Raw genomic sequence first — 27,907 nt, forward strand, 5'->3', positions numbered from 1 at the left:
CCGTGCAGACTGCGGTGGCGGTACCCAGATTTCGGGGAAGAAAAAAAAGTAGTAAGGCTCAGTACAGACAGGAGGTATGTTAAGGATATAAGAGTTGAGGAAAGTCAGCCTCCATCTCCTTCCATGGTTCTCCTTCCACTGGTTTTCATTAAGGTGGTAAACTTGTATCTGGGCTATACCACTTCCGATTGCAGGTATGGCCTCACATATTGGAATATTCAGCCATATAAAGAATTTCCTTCTGCACAGAAAACTAAATTGTAGGAACAGGCGCTCTAGTCAAGCCCCCCATGCTTATTTGAGATAACTTTTTCTATGTGGGGTGGTGGGAGCATTCCACCATGTGAAATATGAAGTGGCACAGTCCAGACTACAGGGTTGCCACTTCCCTGAGAATTAGCTTGTGATTTGGTTTTTGGCATGTTTACTTGACTTAGTGTAGGCTTGTGAATGGCTCCTGTGGCCGTTAGAAAGAATCTTGTTAGGACAGAACCAGGGATTCTGTTTGCATTGCTAAAGATCTTCAGGTGAGCATTCAACCTCTCTCTCATATTTTATGCCTTCATCTAAGCAGATGCCTTGAGTATAAAGGACCATTCCTTTCTCTGTGGATATAGTGGGTGTCGTGTCTCTGGGGAAGGGTGTGCTTAGAAATCACATATTTCTGAGCAAGTTCTAAGTCTGCTCAGTGGCAGAGCACATTCGAGCACACCCTTTGCATGCACAATGTTCCAGGTTCCCTATGCATATTTATTTGGGCCTGTGGCCTGTGGGACTTACTTCCGAGTAAACACGCATATGGACGAACTGCAACGAAGCATCAAGCACAGCCAGTTGGTGGAGCAATTGACTGTCTCAAGCATGGAAGAGGTAGAAACTCATCTGCCGGGGAACATGGGGGCTTAAGAGTGGAAAGGAGTCCAAGTCCCTGTGCTGAAGTAATCCTGAGCTGTAGCTTCAAACGGTGCACATTTAAGCAAAATGACAAAATGACAATTAGGGCCGAGTACGTATTGTATTTATCCTATCCACACCCCTGGGTAGGACAGGCCCCATTTAACTATGCAGCAGCATCGAGTGGTAATACTTTATTAGGACTGTTGCACTTCAGGTCGCAGGTAGGAGCTTGAATGATCAATGCTATTCAGTGAAAAAGCTTTATGCACATAGAAACACAGCATGCCATGGAACAGATCAAGTTGAACCCTTGTCCCTGGCTTTCAACTTACAAGGAGGGATTGGATGAGACAGCATCCAAAACAAGCCAATCTGCACGTCAAGTGGTCCAGCCCATGAGAAAAAAAAAGAATCGTCACGGGATTCTACCGTATTACATCAACTGGGTCTCACTAGGATTTGAGTATACATACATAGGGTATGCATTAGATCAACTGGGCCTCGAACTGAGACTGGGGAAAGAGGATATTGGCCAAGCTGCACACCCTGAGTCCGTGGCAGATGTGGAATTCAAACCCTGCTCTCCGAGCTGCATGTTTCCCCCCTGAACCAGATTGGTTGGGCCCAAAGGCTGAGCGTTCCGAGACGCGTGGCATCTCTGTGAAGAATGGGCCTGGCTGGGCCCATCCAGCACGACTTTTACCTGTCTAGGAGATGTCCGTGCGTGGCCGGCGACTCCCCTCTCCAGACACAAAGGGCATTCCTATGTAGGCGCACACTTGCCCCGCGCGCCCAAAGCACCAAACAAGCAAGCCCATCGATCAAAGAACAAGAGAAGGCAAGGATTAAGGAGCCCTAAGTAACTTGATCCCCACCCGCTCCATCCACTCTTGTTCTAGCAGCCCAAATAGCAACAGCAGGCACGCCAAATATCTGCATCTCAAAAAATGATACCTTTGATGTATTGAAACAGATGTAAAAGGTTATGCCGTGGAACCTGCGCATCTGCTTACAGGCATCAGCCATTAGAGAGGGAGGTCGGGGGTCAGGATTATGTAACTATCAAAAGGAAGTGACCAATATTGGCCATTAATTGTGGAGTGTGTGAGAGAGAGGGGGGAGGGGGAGGCGAGAGGGAGATTAGAATACTCTATGAGTATTGAGTAGCATTGGAAACACTACTTCAGGTCTCTGTAGTGGAGTCTTCGGACTGTGGGTGTTTGCAGCCTGTAGGGCCTGTCGGTGTTTTGCAAGGCAGTATATAGAAAGGTGTGTGTGCTATGGGGTGGGAGGGGATCTCGGGGTCTGTGCGAGCATCACTGTGCAAGCGATGCATTCGTGCTTTCTTGCGTGCATGTGTGTGTGGAGGTGTGACGCGGTGTGGACATACCTCCGCGTATGCTTTGTCCTGGGTGGTGAATAGTCTATGGTGGTGACGCGGTTGTGGCACCATGTGTGCATGACTCAGGATGCAGCTACCTATGCAAACTAAACGTGTGTTTGTATGAGAGAGAGAGAGAGAGAGAGAGAGAGAGAGAGAGAGAGAGAGAGATCTTGTGGACTGGATATACAGCCTGCATGTTAGTTCCTTTGGAATAGTGGATGCATATCCCACATTTAAATCCCACCTCTATCAGCACAATCCCATGCAAGTTTGCGCAAAAGAAAACCCCACTGCCCGTTGGACTTACTCTTAAGTAAGTGTGCATAGGAGTACAACTGTGCAACGGAATTCTAACCATGCTAACTCCGAATTAAATCTCCCTGAAGTGGGGCTGACTCCTAGGTAAGTGTGCACAGGGCTACCTACCGCCTCCCAGCCCAATCCTCTGCCTTGTGTTCAATGGCGCTTGCACCGGATTGAAGTCCTACCGCCATTCCCACTGATCCGGTTGCCTGTGTGTGAATTAAGCCGTGCGTGATTTAAGATGGGTGGGTGGGTGGGTGTGTTTACACAGAAATACACACTGGAATGCAACCAGAGCAGCAGGAAAGAGAAGAGATGCGACTTCAGCCTCAACCCCAGAATCCGAAGGAGGGGGGGGGAGAGAAGCGCCTTCCCTTTCAACAGGGACTCATGCATCAAACTTCAATTTTCCGGACGATTGAATTAGTGATTTTTTTTCCTCCTGAACTAAAATACACTTAAGTCTTTGGGATTAATTACCACGTTCTGGTCTCTCAGACGGTAGTATTAGTTATCGTTGCCACGTCTGACATCAACCCTGACACCTCATAAAATAAGGAACTGAATTTCACTGACTCAACCGTCTCCCGCAACCCCGGCAAGGGGTGGGGGGCGTGGGGGGCTCGCTGCTACCTTCGGGAGCGGGGGAAGCCAAGCAACAAAAGCGAGGCTTCGAGACGGGGGACAAGCGCGGGTCTTCCCCATCTCCCAAAATGCAGAAACTGGGTGGGTGGTGGGGAGGCGAAGAGTGACCGGAATTAACGTAGGGGATTGAAAGGAGCGGAGTGGGTGGGATGCACAAGCCCATCACTTTACCCCAAAGGGGTCAGGGCTGCTTAGGGATCAGAGCTGCACATTTCCAGGCCAGGGAGAGGACTGGACAGTGTCAGTAAGATACCAGGGAGTTTCCAGAGAACATTTCTCTCTCACAGGCGCAGAGACAGCACTGAGTGTACAGAACCTACCAGGCAAAATATTATGGCCATTCCAGTAAGACATGCGATCCACATAGAAATTAAAGGGGGTCATAAAGAGGGGAAGAAGAGGGGGGTTGGAGTGGAGGCAGGCTTTGCTTGGCCATTCTTCAGTGCGCATCCGGAGGCCCCGGCGCGTCAGGATTCGCACCCAGCACCCCCAAGGCAATCCCAGCGCCAGCTCAGAGAGCACCTGCTTGTGGCAAACAACACCCAGCGCGGTTCCGTTGGCTAAACACTCGCTCCCAACACGGAACCAGCAGCTAATCTAGCGCGTCCTACAAGAGCAAATGATCCCAGCCTGCCGCTTCGCCGAACGCCCCTCGCTAGGGGAAAACAGCGATTCCAGATGACACTCGCCAAACACGTCTCTCTGTCCCTCCCCTTCCCAGGGCTCATGCCAGGACAGAGACCCTAAGATGACAAAGTGCAGGGGCTGAAGGAAGGCAGAACCGGAGATTAGAGTCACAGCGGCAACTGTCTGTATAACTGTGTATAACTTGAAGTCACACCAGGGTCAATACGGTGCAGGGATCATCAGTCCTGCACTCATAAGGAAGAAAGGGGTGTGGGGGAGGAAGGATCCCCATAAAATTTATCCCTGAAATTGATATATTTTGAAACAATTATCCCAGAAAGAATGGTTGCTTCTGACCATGTAACATCTCACTTAATGGAGAAGAGCTCTGTATAACTCTAAGGATGCAATCGTTTGCCCAGCCGCTAGAAGTAGAAGGAAGTCCCTTTGAACAAAGTGGAACTGACTTCTGAATAAAGAAGGGACTGACTTTTGCATAAAGAGGCATAGAATCGGGCTACAAGGTTCCTTGCCATCCTAAACACCCTTGTTTAGCAATAAACAGCATGTAACCTAACTTATAGGTGTTTAAGACACAGGTACAAAACTTGCTTAGTTATTTCCGCCGTTATTTCCTTAGAAAGTGTAATCTCCGTTGTTCTACTCTATGGAGCCAGTGCAGCTACTAAAATCTTGTTCCTGTCACGAATATCTCGCAAACCGATCCTGAGACTTTCACATTTCTGAGAATCTCACCCTAAGTTTTTCAAAAGGGCTCTTAATTAAACTTTTCTTTGTTTAATTCCAAGACTGCACTTTAACAAGATCAACAACCCCCTCCTGTCAAAAGTGGGTGAGCGTGTGAAAGGGAGAGTGAGCCTCTTTAATCAGGTCTCCACTCCTCTCAATCACAGCAATACACATGCAGTTAAGCGCCCCCGATTCCTTTTAAAAACACATATCCAACATCATATGGGCTGGGTTAAAAAATGCCAGATCGCCCCCACCGCCACCCCTCCCTCCCCCGCCGTTCCTCTTTTGGCGAGAGATAAAAGTCTCCCTTGCTCGGGGCTTTGTGTCGAGTGGTGATTTCATCAAATGTCCACTCAGCTTTGGCGCGTCTGGGTGTCAAGATGTCTCTTGTTTCGCCTGAAACACCCCTTTTCACAAATCTCCGTCTGTCTCGGGAAATATACAACCCGTCAGCTTCAAGTTGGGGCGACCGGAGAGAGATACAATATACCATGAGACTGAAACAAATGACATTTTTTGTGGCGGGGGTGGGGGTGGGGGTGGGCGGCGGTCTGGTTATAATTTCCCTGGTTTCTTGGGTTCGTTTGGAGCTCAGTGCAGAATTCGTGCGTTTGGAGCTCAGTGCCTGGCTACTGCTTCGGTTCCAGGGCCAAGAAGTACGCGATTAGGGGCAGGATCCCTTCGGATCCTGCATGCGTTTAGCCACCAAGATCTCTCCCTTTGAACTGCAACCTGCTAGAGGGGGAAAACAAACACACTCATACCGAAAGCATGGGGGACAATTCGATCTCTTTTCAGGGAAAGAAGCTAAATCTCCTCTGGAACGGCACCTGCTTTATAGATCTTAAGTCCTCGCGTGGGAGGCAAGGGCAAGTAGACATTCACAGAATCATGGGGGACCCCTAGACGTTTCCATCTCGACCCTAAACGTGGCTGGAGGTGGGAAGCCGCCTCCCTGGGAGCATCGAGGCTTCCAAGGATCGTGTGTCGCTCTTTGAAATGTTGTTGACAAGCCGTGCAAGCGATCTCAAGGCACAATCCCCACGTCTTTGTGGCCCAGCCAAAGGAATACGCCGCAAAGCGCAAACCTGAGCAAAAGCTCCTTGTTGTAGCCACGTGTGGCAAACTTGTGTGGGGCTTCATCCATCTCTTGTGTTTGCACACCGGAGTCAATAGCTCCGAAGTCCAAATGAACTCCAGCCCTGCTTTCCCCACACCCACCTCCTCTCTTTTAAAAAAAGGAAACAAAAGAAAAACACATTTCTTGCTTACATGGAACTGTAGCGTTTTTGCAGCCTCATTAAATCCATTGGAAAACAAAAGAATGAAAGCTTTGGGGGTGGGGGAGAGAGAGAAAGAGAATCGGGGGGTGGGGGAGAACAGATAAAGAAAACAAATAAAGCCCTTTAACTAGATCTTCACATAAATGTCACAGTTTCTCAGCCTTTACGATTTGCCAGTTTAGCATAAAAACACTTAAGGACAAGATTGAAGGCTTTGCGTGATATCTGGACAGAAGTCAAACAAATCCGTTGCAAACAGACCCCCACCCCCCTTAAAGGATGGAAAGGGGGGGGAGAAAGACAAGTGCTCTCCCAATAATACTAAAGAAAGTGCCTTTCATTGTAATTCATAGACTTGTTCCAAATGCCAGGAGAGAAAGGAGAAGAAAGGGAGCCCCATCTAAAGGCACAGATGCCCCAGTGCAGGGGGGTGATGGAGGTGGGGGGCGGAGGGAGGAAAGAGAGCTCCACTCCTATTATTGTGGAGTTAAACAGTGGAAGGGAGGGTTAACCTAATCCATCAAATTGTCTGGAAATTGTGAGGAAAATTCAAAAACCATATGGTCTCCAAGCGGTTTGGTCCTTTTTGCGACAGAGGAGCACGCTTGTTTCAGCATGGCGAGCCGCAGGAGGCAGAGCATGCTCCATTGTCGCTTGTCACTTCACAGAAGAGGCCTCATTTGTCCCCAGTTTTCATGCTTTACGCTAAAAATTACAACGCCATCCATTTTCAAAGAGGAGAAAGATTGATTTCGCCTCAGAGAAACTGGCCCCAAAAAGCTCTCTCCCCCACTCCAAGCCGTGCCCTCCCCCGTCTCTTAGTTGGAACCCGGTTCTTTCTCTCCACACATCCCCGCCCACAATTTCTTTTAACTCGGCCACTATATACACCAGATTTGTGTTTCTCACATAAATTTTACCAAGAATGGGGAAACACACGTTGTTGGGTCAAAAAGGCAGGGTGCGTTATTATTGGGAGGGGAGATTCACATTTAGCAGGACATAAAGAGGGGGTGTCAGTTAAATTAGTACTTGGCCGAGGCGTGATCAGGAAGAAAATAATATTTACCTGAAGAATTTTAAAAAATATTTTATTATTATTATTATTATTATTATTATTAGGCAACCCTAAGCATAAAAAAGAACCAAGCCTTTTATGTTCTGTGGGTATTCCCTCTCCTAAGTAAAAAACAAACAGTTTTAACATTTTTCTTTTATGGACGATTCTGTCATGATTTAAGGCTAGAGAATTCATTTTTTAAAAATTTTGCGATATGCCATTTGAAAGACATACGTGTGTATAAATATTGTACTACCTACGAGATGCAATTGTAGACAGAAAGCACAAATGCATTGCTATATAACTGCATTTTAGCTAGAGAGCATTTTAGAATGGACACATATATAAGTAAATGCACGTCCATTCTATTTTATGGCAATATTTTTTAATATCCACGGATATGTCAGCATTTGATGACTCGCCCCCCTACACACACACCTTAAGGAATTTAGGATATAAGTTAGCTAGCCATTTTGTCCATCGATTGATTTCTACCTATTATATGATTCGTTTGAATTTCTGGGTATCAATTCAGCCTCCCCCAAAATGCATCTGACTTGCCGTCACACACACACACACACACACACACACACACACACACACACACAGACAGCATAACTAAATAATACATTCATTGGTACACCCCTCAAGTAAAAGGCATGTGTGTGTTTTTTAACCAAGGACAGACGGGCTATCTTCTACAAGAACTTTCACCCCCAAAGAAAACCTTAAAAAGTATATATTAAAATTGTAAAGGTTTTATTGTGTCGGAAAAAGACTTGTCTGTACAACTCTAAGGATATAAAGCAACATTGTCCCTGTTGTGACTTAAATAAGCAGGCCTTTAAATTTTTTTACAGATCAAAGAAAAACATTTTAAATCTGTACATTTATATGTATAACGTTAATATTTCCATGGGTTGATGGCTGGATCTGTTCTTTAGTATTATTATTATTTTTATTACCAGTAGTATTAGTATTATCAATAGTATTAGTATTATTTCGGTAGCATGCAAAACAATTCTAAAAAAGAGTAAAAAATAAGTCTAGACTTCTTTTCTTAAGGCCACCCTCATATAAAAATACGAAAGGTAGCTTTTTTTTTTTTTTAATAAAAGCACAACAATAGCAGTAAATGGTAAAAATAGCTTTTAATTGGCAAAACGAGGCAGAAATCTCATTGGAGACCAAGTCCTAGGTGCCTGGGGGATGGGGTGGGAGGAGGAAAGAAAGTATATATTTTAAACTTGCAATAGAACCCATACCCCCCACAGTATCCAAGAAAAATAAAACCAATTAATAAAGAATGAAACAACCAAACAAAAGAACAAAAATTAAAATAAAATTCGTGCATATTGGAAACATGCAAGAAAAGGGAATCAACTGCTAACCACAGCCTAACTTAAATTTCATAAAAAGTGAATTTAAAAAAACTTTTCAAAACAACAAAGCATCAAAGAGGTGGAGTTTATTCCAAGGTTATGCGTTCTTTTATAAACAAAAAAGTTGATCGTTTATTTCTTAAAAAAAAATTAAACCCTCAAAAATGAAAGTAGTCAATAGATTTGCTTAAATATTTGTACAGAAGCTTTCCTTAATTGCACCATTCCAAAAGTGAGAGCTACCTGGTTTGGCAGCCGTTGAGCTATTGATTCTTAAGTTAATAATAATCGTTCTCATTTGTTGATTCTTTCTATATTGCTTATTGCTTTTGTTGAAAAGAGATTGCCTTATCCAGTTGGCAAGGAAGCTGAGTTCCAGTTCTCCCTATAGTCCGGCGTTTTTCGGGTGCTGATGAGGACGAGGCGCAGGAGGGACAGTTCTCTCCTTGTGTGTGCGTAGAAGGGAGCGCGCGGGAAGCGGGGTGGGGAGAGATGTGTCAATTTCTTCGTTTGTTTTTGTTTGTGGGGCAAAAGAAGGGTGGGCGAGGGAGGAGGAGGAGGAGGAGGAGGAGGAGGAGGAGGAGGAAGCAACCACCGCCAACACTCAATCATCAACGTCAATTTCCACATCTTCATCTTCCGAGCAGTCCTTGCTGCTGCCCGGCTGGTCCGTGAGAGGAGAGCCCGGGGAAAGTTGGAGGTGGCCGCTGCCTTCCAGTTCATGTTTGGGGAGGGCGGGGGAAAGGGAGCGGGACTTCGCTCTCCCTTCAGGGGTTGCCTCCAGCTCGGCAATGCCTACAAGATCCACCTGGGTGTTGGATCCCAATTTCTTGGCAGACTCCACGTCTGCTTTCATCTCTTCCAGGTCCCTCTTGAGCTTGGCCCTGCGATTCTGAAACCACGTTATCACTTGGGCATTGGTCAAACCCAACTGCTGGGCTATCTGGTCTCGGTCAGCGGGGGACAAATATTTCTGATACAAAAACCGTTTTTCCAGCTCGTAGATCTGGTGGTTTGTAAAGGCTGTTCTAGACTTCCTCCTTTTCTTGGGAGTCTGTCTCTGGCCAAATATAGTCATCCCATCCCTTCCTGCAAATAGGCAGAATAATGCTTTTCAGTCTCTCTCACACACACAGGCACACAGACGCACGCACGCAACCCACCTACCCGGCGCTCTCTCCCCCAAACTAAGATGGGAACGCTCGCAATCCGTTGGAAGCCATCAGAAACTCCCCGCGCCCCTAAACAGCAACAGGCCCCTAAACAAACACTTGCAATTTCCGCTGCCGCCGCCCCCCCCTCTCGTATTCCCTTAAGTGCATTTTTGGAAGCGATTTTTTTTTTAAAAAAAGCTGTGTGTGCAGCTCGCGTGCCAATTCCAATTCAGCAAGTAGGACCCTTTTCTTCTCCTCCCAGAAGGAAATTAGGCCTAACGTTTTCCAGTATCTTAATGACCATTGGGAGTTTATTACGTTAGAGGAAATATGGATAAACTGGACGGGAGTGGGGAGACTCGACTGGGTGCACAACCAGGGCTGCAAAAGTCACACAGATTTCACGCGTGGGTTGCTTAATCTATAAATACATTGTTTGGGGGAGGGGGAGGTGTTGGTGGTAGGGGGTGAAATTGCATAATGTGTGGAATCTTCCAAAATGGCCCAACGTGAAATCTTAGAGAGATGGACCTGCCCATCCTTCTGCTAGAAACCCAGCCTGGGTCCTCCCCAAGAAACCGGCATCCCTCGATCCTCGTTTCTAAAGCCAGCGCAGGTGAAGTTCTCAGCTGATGCTCTCCACAAAGGCATCCATCCCCCCCCCCCACTCCATCACCACCACACACACCAGCCAGAAGGCAGGAAGGGAAGGCAGCCCACCAGTCAAGGAACAGTGGGGTCTTACCTTCGGCCGCTTGGAGAACGCTGACTTCTAGCCCCTTGAAGGTCTTGCTGGCCAGCTCCTCGAGAGCGCAGAGAGGCGAGGTCTGCGAGAGCAGCGCCCGGCTGGAGAGGGGCAGGGCGGCCGGAGGGTGCTTCTCGGCGGCGGCGAGCAGGTGGGCAGTCCCGCAGATGGTGTAACTTCTCCTCACCGAGGGCTTGTTGAGGATGTCCTCGATGCTGAAGGGCGTCAAGGGCTTGTTGGAGTTGGCCGGAGGGGGCAAGTGGTCCAGCGGGCTTCTCCTGCGCTCCTCTACCGAGGCTGCTTTGCCTTCGTCTTTGGAAGTCATGCTTGGCGGGCGTTGGGAATCCCTGCTCCTTCCCCACCAGAGCACCCCCGTTCCTCCCTCTCTCTCTCTCTCTCCCCCTCTCTCTCCCTCTCTCTGTGCCTTGGGTGACCCCTCTCGCTTTTCTGCAACCACCAACGCAGAACGCCGAAAACGGAGGCGGACAAATTAAAAAAGAAAAGAAAAAGGGGGAAAAAGAAAGAAACTTCAGGTCCACAACTCCACCAGGAGGCAAGTCTGCTGCTGGCCGTAGAGAAAGAAGGAGAGTGCGCTGACGGGGCCAGGCAGGCTGTGGAAGCCGTCCTTGGACGGCCAAGGGTCTGCAGTCCTGCCTGGGAAAGAGGTGGCTGAGGCGCTCCTGTCCCACTTTATTTCTCTCTCCCTCCCTCTCCCTCCCTCCCTCTCTCTCTGCTCTTCTCAGCTGCTATTTTAAGATACACCCCCCAAATCGTCCCAGATCTGTCTTTCACCCCCACCTCTCTTCCCCCCCAAACAAAAAGGGGGGCTCCTCCCGACTAAGGGAAGAGCAAGAGGCTTCTCTTCTCGGGGCTGGGGGGAGAAAAAGACGGCGAGAGGCAGAGGCGAGGTAATTGACTCTTGCTAACAAGTTATTGTTGATTGGGAGGCGATCCCTTCGCCTCAATGACACTTTTCGCCCCCTCTCCTCTGCCTGTCTCTTTCTCGCTCCCTCTCAAGTCTGGCCAATGCAGGCTCTTGCAACTTGGTTAGGCCATTAATTGGGAGGCGGATGGTAGGTGGAGCCCACTTGAATTATAATGTCGAAATACACTTGTCATATTCTGTCCCCACTATTTGCTTGGACGTATATATTTTAAAATTACATTACAGCCAGGCTTTATTGCATCAGGATAATACAGTGTGGTTGGGGGGGAAATTAAATAACCCTCCAAAACCTCATCAATATTTCCCTTCTAGTTTCTCCCCCCCCCCCCCACACACACACCCGGCTTTGATTATGAGTATTATTAGTCTTTTAATGTTTTTTTAAACTATTATTTCTAACTACAGAAAGAAGGAATGAACATACCACCAGGTAAGGGGAAATTTTGTTGAAAAGCTTATTCTAGTATGTTATGCGAAGTGATTTTGTTTTATTTTTTTCAAATTACAGTCACTCCCCCCCCCCTATCTATTGTACATTATAATACGTACAATGCTGTACGTTTTATTAGACACTTGGTACTGTTTTATTTACGTGTATTTTCAACGTTAGCAAACCAAGAGCCAAGGCATAAACTTTTTGTACTGCATTATATTTTTAAAGAAGGACTGACTGAAGTATTGTGTGCGTTTTATCCACAGAGGAAAGGGAGGGGTGTGTGTTTGAATGTGCTACCGAGCTCATGTTATAACCATTTATGTCTGATTTTTAAAATTTTTTTTAAAAATCTGCTTGTGTTTAATATTGACATATTGTTTGACGTCTTGGAGTTTGCACCCTGATCCGAATAACATGGCGACCTCTTGCTTTCTTGATTAGTATAACAAAATACTCTCTGGCTCTTATTGGTTCCGGTGTGGCGACTGGTTTATTTTCAGCATTTGTAATGTTTGAATTCACTGGACTCAAGCAGGGATTATTAATAATAATTATTGTTGTTGTTGTTGTTTTTAAATTTTCTGAATGTCACATAAGGTGCTGCGTTCACAGAGCTGAGCATAAGCTTTAGGACAATATATCCCCGTGTGTGATACCTAGAGGACAGCAGAGGGAGAGCGAACGAGAACGCGGCGTCCCCCTATAGCCCTCGCTAAACCCTTCCCTGCTATAATTCAAGAGCAAAGGGCCACCGAAGAACGGAAGGGGCATATTTCATTTCCCTTAAAAACTCCAGATGATCCTGACAAGGAGGGTCCCCCCCCCCGCCGCCACCCCCTCTCTCTGGCTTCACTTAAAGGCTTAGGAGAAATACTGCTCTTTGGTGGTGGAGGGCTTGGAGAGCTGCGGGGTTGAGACATTTGCTTGTTTTCCTTAAAGGCTCCCTGAATAACGGGGACAGAGATAAGGTTCGCAGGAAGCCAGCGGGATCGAGGCTGGTTATAGTTGGAGGCTTTTTAAACAAACAAACAAACAAACAAACAAACAAACAAACAAGCAAGCAAGCAAAAAATTGCTAGAGGGGGCTTGTTGAGGAGGAAACCATTTTCTGTTAGCGACCCTTGCTTTGGAATGAAAAGAGCGTATTCAAGCCTCTCGTTCCAAATTATGATCCTTATTCCTGGACGCTCAAGGTAACTCTCATTGCAACATCTACGTGTCCTTTATCGACTCTGTGAGGGGAACAGTCTTTTCCAAGAGGAGAAAACGAGCGGTTTGAAGGTGGCGGGGGAGATGCGTCCTTTTCCAGGCCCTTTGTTTATAAACAGAGGAGCCTGCAGTAACAAGAGACGGGTTTCCGTGCAAGAGACTATTCCAGTTATATCAACGAGGATCCTGGTCCCCGTCACTTCCTTCCCCGCACCCCCGCGCCTTTGAAATCGGTGGCCAGTCAGTCTGGCTCTCGCATCCCTAAAGTGTTGTTGTTGGTGATGTAGAGATGGGATGGGCATGTGGAATAAGCGTTTACTAGCCAATCTGGAGTGTATCAGTCTTCCACCTACGTTTTCAATGTTTGTAGCTCTTGTGAGGTAACGATTACCTGGAATTACCCTCCCCCGCCTCCCCTCCCACTTCCTCCTCCCCATTTCACTCCTCGACTCTAGTGAAAGGAAATATACCATTCCGGTGACCAATCCCCCTCCCCCCTTATTTATTATCTGTCCCTGAAACTTCATGTCTGTAAAGCTAAAATCCAATAAATCTCCCCAACACCTCCTCTCGCCAGCGCAAGCAAAGCCACCATATTTTCACCCTGCTCTTATGAAAAGGGCTTTCTGATCTCTCCAGCAGCGTATTCAACACTGATAGCGAACGAATGTTTAACTGCTCCTATAAAACATGGGATATTTCCAGGAGGAACAAAGCGCGGGAATAAGACCAGGGTAATAGCGCTGAAAGCCATGGATTCCTATGTGCACCTATTTCGGATTCGTTACCCCAAATGTTTAACCCCTGTCCTACTCATAGTTAGGGTGGTCCATGCTGGAAAGTTCCCCATATTGACCTTTCCTGCATGTGGATGAAAGGAGCGGGGCGGTTCGAATCAGCATCGGCGAGTGTGCCTACAAAACCTCCTGTAGTAGTTATTTCGAATTAGTTAATGCGGAGTAAGAAACTTCATAATATGCATTGGAATGTGTTGAGAAAGACCGTTTCCCAGCATATGCAGGTAGAGGGAATGAGGGTGCAACATTTCTTCAAGCCCACCCCGTAAACCTTAGGTTTCCCCCCGGAGGGGGCTGTTGCAGAGGAGGGTCGGCCTCGCCTCACTCCTCTCCTTCGCACCCCGGACTCTCATCCAGAGGTGGTGTTTGCTGATGCTGGTTGCCGAGCAGCAAACCCCGAGCAAGTCAAAGGACTCCTCTCCTTAAAGCGCCCTCAAACCCCCCCCCCTTTATTGCTCTCTGGGAGTCTCTTTATGCAGTGACCTATTTTTAAAGGCCTATATTGGGTTATTCATCATATCAAATACTGCGAGGAGATTAGGGGAGGGGAGAAATTACCCTGAATCTAAATCGTTAGGCTCCTTCCTTGGCTTTGCCGAGAGGGCTTGTTGCCTTTCTTTTGGCTTCCTGCTATGATAAATGGTTGGGCCTCCATCGTCACACACGCGCGCGCAGACACGCAGTGGGAGCAGCCCGTTGTAATCGCTGGTGGTTTCCTCTGGAGCAAGTGTGTTCCGACCCCGGGGGTCAGTGGGCGTCTCTTCACTGCCGAGCTTTGGTGGTCCTGCGAGCATTGATAGGAAGGATGTCTCCGACTTAGAGGCTCGTCTAAAACGAGACGACAATGGGGAGGGGGGGGCGGCGGTGTTTAAATGCGGAAGATCCACGAAACGTGGGCTCAGAAGCGGTTTTGGTTTAACGTTAGGGCGATATCGTTGTTGTGTTAAAAAGAGGGGGCGGGGGAGGGGCGGCGACAGATCGTCCAAAAGCTGAGAAGTTGTATCGCGGGGGACTCTCCTTTTACTATATACCAAGGGAACTGGCATGCCTTAATTACATCAGCCCAGTGGGCTAGAGGCTGGGAAAGGGACTTCTAACAACCCAGTCCTCAACATGGCTAGGGAATTAAGTGTGTTCAGGATGGTGTGTGAGTCTCTCTCTCTCTGTGTGATTTGATTTTGCATGCATGCAAGATCTGATTTGTGCATACATTTCAGTTATAGACGCCTGCGTTCAGAGACCTTTGATTGGACGCATGCCCTTAAAAATAAAAGACACCAAATAAACGAATAAATACCATTTCACACACACAGCCCTAAAATATGTTCACAGGTATTTGCTTAAATATTGAATATAACGACATATATTTACAGTTCTTCTCCAGGGTCCTCTTACAAGCACACATACGCCCATGCGCACAAGATGCGCTTAGCGCACAGGAAGTATTCTTTGAATAACATTTAAATGCCAGCCATATGAAATGAAGTAGATCCACACTGCCCCTCCCGGAAGTTTTGTCATCCAAACATGGAACTCTTATTTGTGCGAAGGCGCATTAGAGAGACTGCCTATAGAATCTTTCTATTTTAAAGGATAATTAGAAGTCTTTGAAATGTCTGCATGATATTTCGCCCATTTATTCGTTTGTCGTTTCCTTTAACCACTAATGAAGACGAAGACGAACAGACAGGTCCCGAGAGACAGGAAAATAACTTGGAGTTCCAGTTGTGGGGCATCACCCACTTTCATCACTGATGGAAAGCAATATTATTGTTGTAAGCCGCCCCAGCAGCAGTCTACTGGAGGGGCGCGGTATAAATATTTGAAATAAATAAATAAGCAAGCAAGCAAGCAATACTGGGAGTTCTGGTGGCGGGGAGAGGCATATGCTGGTCACTTTCAGGACTGATTTTAACTCTTGCAAACACCTGGGAGGTGTTTGTGTCTGTCTGTTTGTCTTGCTTTTAATCACGATTTTTAATCGGGCTAAGATGTTTTTTCTTTTTTTATAATTATTATTGAGAACATGTATATGCCGCTTTTCAGCACAGCAGTTTACATAGCAAAAGGAATAAGAAAATGAGGAAAATGGGGATGAGGGCGGTTTCCTGTCTCAAAGGGGGTTCACAATCTAAAACAAAAAACAGAAGAGAGACTTCCAATAGCCGTTGGGGCGTGGGGACGCTACGCTGGTCTGAATAGGGCAATTGCAATGCTCTCCCCCTGCTAAAATGGAGCTGGCACTTGGAAAGGTTTGTCTCTGCCCATTTAGCAAGGGTTCGCGGGTGCCCATTTCGCTGAATGCGGCGGGGGGCGGGAGAAGAAGGGAGTTTGAAGTGTCCTACAAAGTTAACTGAGGAAGGGTATGAAGAAATGAAGATACAAGCTACCTGCTCCAGGCGCCGGGTGTTCATTGTTGTCTGCCTGCAGTTGTGTCTGGACTAGTTGTTCAGCGTCTTTATAGGCTTAGCGTTCACACAAGCTCCTTGAATCCGGAGTTCATTAATTCGAAGTAAAGACCTGCAAGGCAGCGTTCTCATAAATACTAACAAGAGTTTTGATTACCTTTTCCGGGACGTGTTGAACTACTGTGTGTGGGATTAGCGGTTGGATGTTGCTTTGGACAGAGGTGCCTAGTAGTAGTTCCGACGTTAAAGGGGCAATGGCGTTCCAGGCTTCAGGAAGCCAAACCTTTCCATAGAGCAATAATTGGATAGAGCCTCCTTTTAAAATGCCAGCATCTGCTTTTCTGTCTGCAATGTGACAGAACAGCCACAACACAGTTGTTCTGAGCATGTGGCGTGCACAAGGAAAAAAGGGAAAACAGAAGGAATACCTACATTCTAAGGGGATCACTCATGTAAATGCATCAGAAGTGAGGTAGTTTGTTCTGGACTGGAAGAATTACCATAGAAGTAGAATCAGGCGTAAAGAGGGAGGTATGTGTATGACTCCAACTGATAATGGATCAGGTCTGCAGCCCTGAGCAACTGCGGGGTGGGTGAGTAGCAGCTGGGGAGGTGAGTAGCAGCCAGTCAACTGGGATAAAGAGAAGAATCGAGACGCGCAAGACAGAAAAAGTCCAAGAGAATAAGAGCTTCAACGCCTTTCGAGCACCGACTCTTGGTCTGAGGCAACTAGATTCAAAGAATCTGAGTGACTTGGCTTGAGCCTTGGAAGAGCAGCAGAATTGGAAGTATTAATGGAATCGATGGGATTCACTTCAGTTTTAGTGGTGGGTTTGTGGTTTAGCATCTCTTTCCACCAGAGAGCATGAAACAAATTTGTTGCAAAGATTCAAATCCAAAGACTGGATTTAATGGATTTTTGGAGTAAAGTTTTGTTTTCCTGTCTGTAATGTTACGTTTCTGTCTGTTGGCTGATGGGCGAAATAGTTCAGCTGTCGAGTCACTCAACAGTTTGATGGGCTAAGCCTTAAAACCTTGGATATGACAGCGTGAGTGTCTTCCAATCTGAATTCCAGGATTTGTCCTGGTGCAGCCTCAGTTCATTCACGGTAGGAGGGAGTTTAAAAGACCATTTTTGACAGTCCCTGTTGCAGAGACTGGTAGAAAGAGTGAAATTTCTCACCATCTCTCACAACACTAGAACCAGGGGTCATCCCATGAAACTTAAGGCTGGGAAATTCAGGACCTACACAGTGCATAATTAATCTATGGAATTCTCTGCCACAGGATGTGGTGCTGGCCACTAGCTTGGATGGCTTTAAAAGGGGCTTAGATAAATTAATGGAGTACAAGCCTTTCAATGGCTACTAGTCCGAGGGCTGGAGGCCACCTCCAGCCCCAGAGGCAAGATGCTGCTAAATGCCAGTTGCAAGGGAGCAACAGCAGGAGAGAGTGCAAGCCCTCACCCCCTGCCTGCCTGCGGGCTTCTCAGAGACACCTGGTGGGCCACTGTGTGAAACAGGATGCTGGACAAATAGGCCCTGGGCCTGATCCAGCAGGGCTGTTCTTATGTGGCTGTGCTCCTGGAGGCTGACTGGGCTACAGCGAAAGACAGGTCAGCATCCCAGCCTCCTGGGACTAGGACTCAAAGGAATCCAAGGTTGCTGACTATCCACCATCGCACACCGCACTCCCCTTCCCTTCACTTACACTGTGTTGCTACAGTCTTGAGAGATTCGTGATTCCACTATGCAGGATCCCACCCCCCCCAGGAGTATGTCAGCATAGTGTGTGTAACTTTTGAGGTCAGGACACCTTTAAATTGCACAAAGCAGGCAGGACAAACCCTACGCCTACGAAGCTGGACAGAGCAGACAAATGAGATGGGGGAAACTGAGGCCCAGAAGAGTGTGGGAGGAGGGGAACAAAAGGAACAAACCGGAGTTGATAGTGCTATATAGAAGATAAAAAGTTGCCATATATGGAGTCAGACCATTGGTCTATCTAGCTCAGTACAGTTTACCCTGACTGGCAGCGGCTCTCTAAGGCTTCAGGCAGGAGTCTTTCCCAGTCCTACCTGCAGACGCCAAGGATTGAACCTGGGGACCTTTTTCATGCAAAGCAGATGCTCTATCGCTAAGCGGCCGCATTCCCTGGCCCAGAGCAGGAGATATGAAGACAATATCCCTAAGGTTCTCCGCTTGTGTGGCCAGACAGGGCCACCATGTCTATGTATTCTCATAGGTATGGTGGGTGTTTGGGTGTGTGTGTGTGTGTTTTAAAACCTCCCGGAAGCATGGACTTCAATTACAGGCACTTATTCTGAAATGAACCCACTTACTTCAGTGCAGAGGTTCCGTGGGACCTCTACGGGCTTTAAGGATCTCCAAGAAATCTAACTAGATGCTTAGATAAGGGTGAAAAGCAACAATGTTAAGGCTGCAATTCTCAGCACATCTACCATGAACTTGAAGTAAGCCCCACTGAGCTCAGTGTGATTTACTTTGGAGCAAACAAGTTTCGGAAGTGATCCTCGACTGTAAATTGCATCCAAAAACTATTTGGATCTAGATGGATTCAGCTTTATATGCCGATCCAAACTCTGAGTCAAATTCCACTCAAGCAGACTTTCCTTCTTAAGCTTTGATTGATGTCCAGTATATGCAGTAAGTCTACAGTGACTGGAATACTGAAGAGATTGGCGACATCACGGTCCTTAGGGCCTCTGGCTGATTTCCAGCAAGTCTCTACAAGTAGCCCTACCCTGGTAATTTAAAACAGTTGGACCCAAGTCTACTGACTTCAGTGGGGTATACTCAGATTAAATACAGGTATTTCTGAGGTACTGGCTTGTGGATCAGGCTAATAAACAAAGGTCAGCTTAAGGGAAGAAGCCGGATAGCGGAGCTGTTTTTCTCTGCCTTCTTGTGCAGAACAGAGCCTTTTCCTTGAACTCAAGCTAAACACACACACACACACAACACCAAGCTCCAAAGTTAGTGTTTTCCCAGGTGATGGTCTCCTCCTCCTCCTCCTTCTGGTGGGGTGGGGAGAGGTAATGACAGATCAGATTCTTTTGCATCCCATTAACCAAGAAAAAAGCTGGAAGTGATTTAGTTAATTGCAAAGGGGTGCAAGATTTGATCCTCATTCTCTCTCTCTCTCTCTCTCTCTCTCTCTCTCTCTCTCTCTCTCTCTCACACACACACACACACACACACACACACACACACTCAGTCCCAATCCTGAGCCACTGTCCCTGCAGCGGAGGCTGGGATGTGGGCGGCAGAGGGGCAAGTGAATGCTTTATCCTGCCTAGACCACGCAGCCAGCCAGCCCCGTTGTATTTCAGGACTGATAAAGGGAAGGGACATTTCATCTTGGCTGACCTCTGCTAACTTTTGTCCAGGGAAGTGCCACCTGTCACAGAAATATAATTAAAGTCGAAGGCATAAATCATTCAAGTGTTGATCACCAAAGTGACTGCGTACAAGTGACACCTCCTTGCTTAGCAAAGCTGATCCCTGCCTGTCTCTCAGTTAGTTATGCCTGCCTAGTTGAGCCACCCAAACATGTTTTGACTTCTCCTGTCAGAACGGCAGAGATAAACAACCCTTGCATCAGCCTTAGGCGGGCAAAACAGCCCAGGGCTCCAAGAGGAGGAAGAGGGAGGAGCCAGCTGCCTCGGAGACGCACTTCCCTTCCTGTCGTCTGCCACGAAGGGCAGCCAGTTACAGGCGCTCAAAGCAGTTAGGGGGCAAACGACTGCCGGGAGATACTGAGCCAGAGTCTCTGAGGGAGGCGGCGGAGAATGGGAGAGAAGCCCGAGATCATTTCCCAGCGTCTTGATTCTGGGATTCCAATTTCAGCGGGCTTAATTTTGGAAGCCCAGCCCAGGCTCAGCCTGAAGCATGTGATCTGATTAGAAGGAGGAGAGTGACTTTGACCATGCGCAGAGTGCCTTCTACTCATCGCTGACCGACCATTCCCTTCCCAAATAGAATTAAGGGGAAGGTTTCCAGGCCAGAGGGCACTGATTGCCTCCAGGAAGGCTCAAATCTTGGCACATGTTTGTGGCTGAGTATTGATACTTCTTTTGGTTGTGTCCTGATGACGTTTTATAACAATGCCTTCTATTCGTCTACTTCCTGAGACGTTTAGTCCGATTTATTCCGTCTTTCCTCAGAACCATAAGGGTGGAAAGCATCGAAATAGCCCCACATCTTATAAGTTGATGATCCATTCGATTATGTTCTGTTCCTTCCCGCCTTCTTTTTTATCCACCCTCCTGGTTCTCTCTGTCCTTTCATTCAACACTGAATTAGGCTAATAAAGTGGGCTCTAGTCCAAAAAAAGCCACAGGGCTCTGTGGTCACCAGGAGTCGAAATCGTCTTGACGGCACACTTTACCTTAGTCCCGGCAAATTTATTTCGCTTTTAAAATATATATTTAAGGTGCCACAGGGGGCTCTTTGTTCTGTCCACTTCTTGTAAGAAGATGCTTTTCATACGGAGCCCAAATGTAACCTCGTAAACAAGTTGGCTATGTAGAGAGAGACCTATGCTGTGTCGCCTCATGGACACTTCAGCGTTCGATGAATGTTGAATGTTGAACCAAGTGCCCAAATGCGGGTCTGAAATGCGGATCAAGCCATTCAGGCCTGCCCATGGCATTAGGAGGACTCATGCACGCAGCCTAGGATTTTGGTTCTACTTCTTGTGGGGAAACCCTGCATTAAAATCCCTGAAGTCTAACTCCACAAACTCGAGTTTGTTCTGAACTGAATTACAGTCTCTGACCCAATAGGCTTGGCAGAGGAATCCTACTCTGGGATGGAGCTGGCTCAGGGACAGAGGCACCCACTAAGGGCTCAGGAAGTCTCAGGTTCAAGTCTCCAGTATCTCCAGGGAGGGCCGGCTGAGCAAAACTCCCAAGTGAAGCCCTAGAAAGCCGCTACCAGTCAGAGTAGACAATACTGAGCTAGATGGACAAATGGTTTGACTCAGTATAAGGCAGCTTTCTATGTGAGCCCCATTGATTTCAGTGGCACTTGCTCACAGGTATATTCATTCATTTATTTATTTCACTACTACTACTACTACTACTTTATTTAAAATGTTGATCTACCACTTTTCAACAACAAAAACATTCAAAAAGATTTACATTAAAAAGGAATAAGATGGTTCCCTGTCTAAAAAGGGATTGCAATCTTAAAAGCGGGGGGCGGGGGGGGGACACAAGGTAGGCACCAACAACAGCCACTGGAAGGATGCTGTGCAGGGATGGAGAAGGGGCAGTAATGCTCTTCCCCTGTTAACTATAAAGAGAGCCATCAGTTTAAAAGGTACCTCTTTACCCAGTTAGCAGTAAGTGCGCATAGACGTCCAATCCTTAGACAAAACAGGAAGGTCTTCCTGTTCCTTGAACCCCATTACAGGAAAACCTCTCCCCTGTTTTGTCTAAAGGTTGCCAGCCGATGCCCACTTACCTGCTGACTGGGAAAAGAGGCACCTTTTACAGTGAGGCCCATTTAGGTTGCATGCATTAAAGGAATCACCCAACCTACTCTGAATACTTTCTTTTTAACATGTAGGAAGTTGTATAAAAGGAGAAACACCATTATGTTCAAATGCACACACTTAACCAGATAATGCTTGTTTTTGTAAAAGGAAGTTAAGGGCTGTCAAAAATGTGTTTGCTTTTTAAGATACCTAAAGATACATTTCAAACTTACTTTATTTAAATAAAATCACACCACAATATCGAAGGAAACACAAATGGGAAGGAACACAATCCAGCAGTAAGTTTCCCTCATAGAAATGAATGGGAATTGTATATTTGCATAATAGTTTCCAGTTCATTGCCATAGGGCTTCTGCAAGACAGCCTGCCAGCGCATTAAAAGGTACCAGCTAAGCCAGGGGTTCTCAGACTTGGGTCTCTAAAGGCCATTGCAACTGGGGATTATGGGAGTTGAAGTCCAACAACATCTGGGGACTCGTGTTTGAGAGTCCCTGAGTTAAGTTAATTCCTGACTGCGGATTAAAACAAAACAGAACAGAACAGAAAGAACAGGGAAGGAGAGTCCAAAGACACTAGTTTAGTTGAAATCCCCTTCTTTTCCAGCAAAACATTTTATGTGCTGCAGAAAACAAAGACAGGATGCAGGAGAGATGTTTGCATTATGACCTTTTCAAATGGCCAGGATCGATTTTAGCTAGGCCAAATATAAACTTTCAAAAAGAGTATCCAAATTACATTGGCTGCCCTGTTCTCATGGCGACAGTCTTTTATTTTCAAAGCAACTTAGAGGCTGTTATAAAGGTACCCTCATCAATACAACAGCATGTCAGTAGGACGACAAAAGTCCTTTAAAATTCAAAGGAATCCAACCGTTTCAATGCACGCTGAACACTGAATTCTCCGTCAACTTTATTTGCAATAAACCCTGTAATCCCGTTCCTAGAGAATCTATACTCCTCGCCAATGCATACGAGAGGGGGGAAAAAACAGTTGAGAAGACCTAGAAAAGTTAACAACCGGCAAGAAAAAAAAGCAAAAGGCAGAATCATCATCCGCCTGTCGTCTGTAAGTATGTCTTATATTTAAAAGCTGCTTTCACATATATATTTTCCAGTGCATTTTAGGAAAACAATATATGGACGGAATTGGAAAAAAAGGGAGGAATGCTTTAGATTAGGGGTGAAATTCCGAGAAAGATAGGCAACCCAAGGCTTCAGTCCTGTGCACACTTACCTGGGGGTAAATCCCATTAAAATCAATGGGAAGTAAGCGCACAGTTGAACACTTATGTGTTCAAAACAGTTCAATGTGGGGAAAGAAAAACAAAAATAAAGAAAAGCTATTCCCCCCTCTTGGTTTCCAAGCAGGCATAACAGGATTGCAATCCATCAAAAAGTTGAAACAGAGATTCAAAGCTATACAAATCTCTCTTGCCTCTCCAAACTGCAGGATGGGGAAGAGGGCAAATCTAGAAGCAAAATCTCTTTGGAATTCTAAAATCCAGGGATCCGCGAGTTTTCAGGCCAAGCTAATGGCCAAATCGTAATAAAGAAAACTCCTTTATACAGACTTCTCAAGAGCGCCTCAAATTAAAGCCTCTCTCCATCAGGGCATTGATTCTTGGTCACACCATCACATTTCACTGTTTGTCTTGTGTGTTGAGGGCAGTTGCCATCCTAAATTCACTCTTCTAATTTGCTTGGAAGTAAATTTCAGTGAACTCAGTGAAGGGCCCTTTGACATTTTGCATGGGTGGGGTAAGTTTCTTTGTACCAACCTAGGGGTGGGCAAAAGATACAGCGTGGTTCACTTTCTGGTAAGATCATCTAGCATCAACTGGCGTTTGAGATTCTTGCAAAATGTTGGACTAGTAGGTGCTTCCAGCAAGACACTTCTTGTGGTCTTAAGCAAAAGAGCATCTTCAAGATCTTTCAACACTAATTTCTGTGCGCACTCTTGTTTTCTACATTTGATGGAGCCCGCGATTTTGATTTTAAAAAGAAGAAGAACAAAAAGTAGCCCACGCAAGAAATCAGTCCATCCATCCCTGATCTATAGGGCCTATCCTTAACTTCACTTCGTTGTAACTGAGGTCGCTAAGAATAGTCTCAAGGAAAGTTCAGCATGCCCACTTCAGTTACGGGGGGTAGGGGTGGTGGAGCGTGGAGGGCGGGCGGGGGCGTTAAAACAGGCATGTGAGAGAGGTAGCATTTAAGAGATTGCTTTCCCTTCCCAGGCACAGGGATAGATCAACTTCAAAAGGAATAGAAAGGGGATTCACTTTCTCTTTTTCTTTCATAAAGCCGGCTCTATCTTTCAGTTTCAGTAAAACGGCTACTGTTGCCCTTTGTGGTGATCCGGATAAAAGAAAAATGAACAACTCTGATTAATTTGGCTTTTAAGTTGTCGGCAAGGAAATCTGGTTGGAGATCTGACAATCATAGTGGGGAAGGAGTGAGTGAGTAAACCTATACCAAGAATTTCATTACTCGCCTATGCGCGCGCACATGCTCTTTGAATCCGGATTGAAACCGGCTTGGATCCGTAGACTATTCGCAGCATTTATTCTCGGATAGGTTCTTTTTCTTTTCAAAAATATAGACTATGGTTGAAGAACAACTTTTGGGAAGGCAACTATGCCAGGATTCCGGGTCTACAGGACCAGGAAAAGCGGGGACTGGACATAACATCTACATCTAATCAATTATTGCCAAGGTAGAGCCAATTTCTGGTTTAGTTTTGATCAATAGGTTACCTCCTGTGGTTTCCCTCCTTTCCGAACTTTGGCGTGCTTTTCTTTCCCCGGCCCTCAAATCTGGCAAACAGCGGATAAACTTATTTGGGTGTTCTCGCAAAAAGAGCAGAAGCAAGCCAACAGCTCACCTCAGACAGAAGAGAAGTGTGTTTCCTTTCCCAAACTTTCAGAGTTTGCTTCATATATATATGAGTAAATTTCTTGCTTCATATGAGTAAATTTTGCTTCATATATATATGAGTAAATATATATATGAGTAAATGTATATATGAAGCAGCTTTGCGTTTTTTTTAAAAGAGTACTTCTATAAAAGAATCTTTCCCCGCCTTTCCTTCTGTTTTCACTCACTTTTGCCTGGTCTAGGTCAGTTTTCCTGAAGACTAACAGTTTTTCAGGAACGAAATCCCTTCTCCTTCTAGATAATTCTTCTGCTCCCCATGCAAAATAACAATATTGTTTTTATCCTAAACTTTCACACACAAGGAGGACTCCGACCCTAAGCATAGTACGGTGCTCCTGACCCTCCTCTGCCTGCTGCTGCAGAGGAGTCCACCGGCTCCTAGAGTCCCTGACTCGCAAGCAATTGTATGTCCCTGTGGACCTCCCTTTAAGTTGGGAGGTTCTCTTAAGAAACTGCTTTTAAGGTTGGAGAGCGAAGGTCGAAACAGTTAGGAGCACTGTTTGAAAATTCCGTCACACCGCCTTGTCCCTAAGGACGCGCACCGAATCTATGAGGCTTTTCCAATCGCGTCAGTAGTGTAGTTGGGAGTTCCAACTGAGGTATCCGAAATCGAGGGCAAATTTTGTCATTGACCTCTGCTGGTTTGGGCGATACCTCGAATCCGATGAAGCGAGCTCTGGTCCACGCAGGCTTATGCCACAATGAATCTGTCTTTCGGGGTGCCACAAGACACTTGTTTTTTCTGCAACATCGTAGGATCATACTGGTGGAAACTGGGCTGGAAAATCCTTAATCCAAGGGTTCTCAAACTTGGGTCCACAAATGTTGCTGGACTACAACTCCTATCATCCCCAGCCACAATAGCCTTTTGGCATGATAGGAGTTGTAGTCCAACAACATCTGGGGACCAAAGTTTGAGAACCCCGGGATTAATCCCACCTACCACCTCTCTTTTATATATATATATGTGTGTGTGTGTGTGTGTGTGTGTGTGTGTGTGTGTGTTTGTTCTAAAACAAACCACTTTAAACTTTTTATTTGAATATTTATATCGAAAAGTCTTCCGGCCACCCACCTTGTCTATGTCTGTTCAACTAACGCATTTTCCTATCGACCGCCTGGCTAAATACAATTCCAAGTCAATTCCTAAGTGCTTCTGACCAAAGTTTGGTTGGCATTTTGAGGAGATTCCTTCTATGTTTGTGCGGGGAGAGAATGCCACAATCCACAGAGAAGTTTTCTTGTGCAAGCCTGAAATCAACGAGCGCTGCCTTAATTGAATAACTGGTGTAATCAATCCATTAATCATTAATGACAGACCAAAGGTAGATTTCGTCCGTTCTGACCGCAGTGAAACTAGTAAGGTGTTGGTAATGTTGTTAACATTGAAAGCAGTTGGCTCACATCTCTTGATTCAAACCATTAATTGAAACTTTTTTCTTAGATATAGATGATCTGCATGTTATTCGATCAGTGCGTGTGGGCTTCACGGAATTTCATAAGCAAAAAAGACAAGATCTCGATCTCTCTCTCTCAAAAAGAAATCACAACCTAAATTGAGTTACAGATCTGAACTCTAATTTCAACCTTTCGCTTCTCGCCGAGCATTATCAATAGCCGTGTGTTGCCGCTGGCCTATATGAATGCAGGAACCATATATCCATACATTTATTTGGATGGGATTAGGATTTTCAATGATCAGTCTTCTAAAGCATAAAAATTATGGCAAATAATTTTTGCCGCCGAAACATATTGTTTTTACTCAGTTAACGTATGGAGGGCAATAACTTTCCGCAAGGAGTGGAAGCCATCCCCTCTTCAGCAGGACCTGAGAGGAAGACACACGCACACCGATTTCCGTTGGTTGTCATGTTTCTTCCAAGCTGAATAACTTTCTTGATCTCCTCAGATTAGAGGCTGCTTGTTGACTCACATCCAACGCCTTTTGAACAACAAGCTTCCAAGCGGAAAGTTAAGCAAAGGCTGAAACTCTCTTCAATTACACATTTTTACTTCAGATCCTAAAACTAATATACGTGTGGGGGGAGTTATCCAGACAAAGCGTGGGGCGGGGGTGGAGGGAAAGGCAGCGATCCCCTTTGAAAACATTTCTTTTTTGGTAGGGTTATCCTGTGCCGATTTCTCTTCTACTTGGAAGAAATCACAGATCAGTTTCTAGTGAAGTGGACATGACAAGAAAGATTATACACTTTGGACCGTTTCTTCCTTGCTGTTGTGAGAGGGGTTCCACTCCATGTTTGGGGGTGTTCTTGTCTTCAGCATGGTTATTCTAATACAGATCGGAATGCAAAACGAGCATTTCATTTCTGAGACCTTTAATATCTGCTTCCTCCGGCGACTGTGAGCTCACGTGAATAATTTATTCCGAGTGCCAAATGCAACTAGCATTTCTTGAAGAAATTAAAGAGTTTGGTGTATGGAATGTTCTGATTTTTTATTCATTTTCTTGTGTTTTAGGGGGCAGGAAGATGTGTTTGAAATCAATGGAAACCTAATAAACAGGGGAGGGGGAAATCAAAGAAATAATCCAGCCAAACCTTCTTATAATAAAACAGCTGGTGTTAATAATTCAGGACTCCCAAATAAACAAATCATTGAATTATATCGCAATATGAGAATTGATGCATTTCAGCGGCAATCCGGACAGACAGGGCAATAATATTTTATTTCACCTTCCAATAAATTATCCCAGCAAAAGTTCTCGCTTCCACGAGTTATTTGTATTGCTCACTTTTAAGGCGAGGTTCTCTCTCTTCCCCCGCCTTCACGTTAATTTTCTTTCTGCAGTTCTAACAACTCTACTGATGAAATTAATTAAAAAGTAATATTTTTCCCCCGCGCTGAAAGAAAAGTGAGACGTGGAAATAGAATTAACTGTCAACATTTGCTCAGAATTTAATAACAACTTTGTGGATTCCAAGGCCAAAGACGCCGAACTTCGGTCGTTCCCCTTCGTGATGATTCCTTCGCTAGTTTATTTCCACTCCTGCCCCCTCCCCGTAATCCATTTTTTGAGCCAGGCAGGAAAAATATTGTTGTTCCACCAAATATTACCAATCAAGTGTCCCATCGCTAAACACACCAGTATCGTCACCAGTAACATAATAACTCGGAAGTACTCACAATCTTTCTTATGAAGTAGTTTTGAAAGTTGTTGCTTTTTCGCTAATTAAAGGAACAGTCCGATTACAACTGTTTCCCTCCGACTTTCTCACCTACGAAATGCACTTATTCACACGTAATCCCCGTTTATTTGATGGCATTTATTCATAAGGAGGTGCTAATAGGATGTCTAGAAGCCAATTCCACACACATACCTTGTGGGGTCAAATATGTTGCTAGTTCTCTCTTGTGGCAATGTCCCTAAGGGTTAAAGGCCACTGGACATATGTTTATAA

The 27,907-nt window shown here is 45.8% G+C and overlaps 1 protein-coding gene across 1 annotated transcript; it reads right to left on the bottom strand.

The window, feature by feature from the left end:
• Positions 1–7,694: 7,694 nt before the first annotated feature.
• On the bottom strand, positions 7,695–11,590 carry LBX1 (ladybird homeobox 1). The gene is made up of 2 exons (XM_053312956.1): positions 10,234–11,590; positions 7,695–9,423 (listed from the first exon to the last, which is right to left on the bottom strand). The coding sequence occupies exons 1-2, from the start codon at positions 10,556–10,558 to the stop codon at positions 8,939–8,941; spliced, it is 810 nt and encodes a 269-aa protein (XP_053168931.1). The 5' UTR covers positions 10,559–11,590; the 3' UTR covers positions 7,695–8,938.
• Positions 11,591–27,907: the final 16,317 nt, after the last annotated feature.

Source organism: Hemicordylus capensis, chromosome 3 (genome assembly GCF_027244095.1).
Source record: "Hemicordylus capensis ecotype Gifberg chromosome 3, rHemCap1.1.pri, whole genome shotgun sequence".
In the NCBI taxonomy this organism is placed as follows: domain Eukaryota; kingdom Metazoa; phylum Chordata; class Lepidosauria; order Squamata; family Cordylidae; genus Hemicordylus; species Hemicordylus capensis.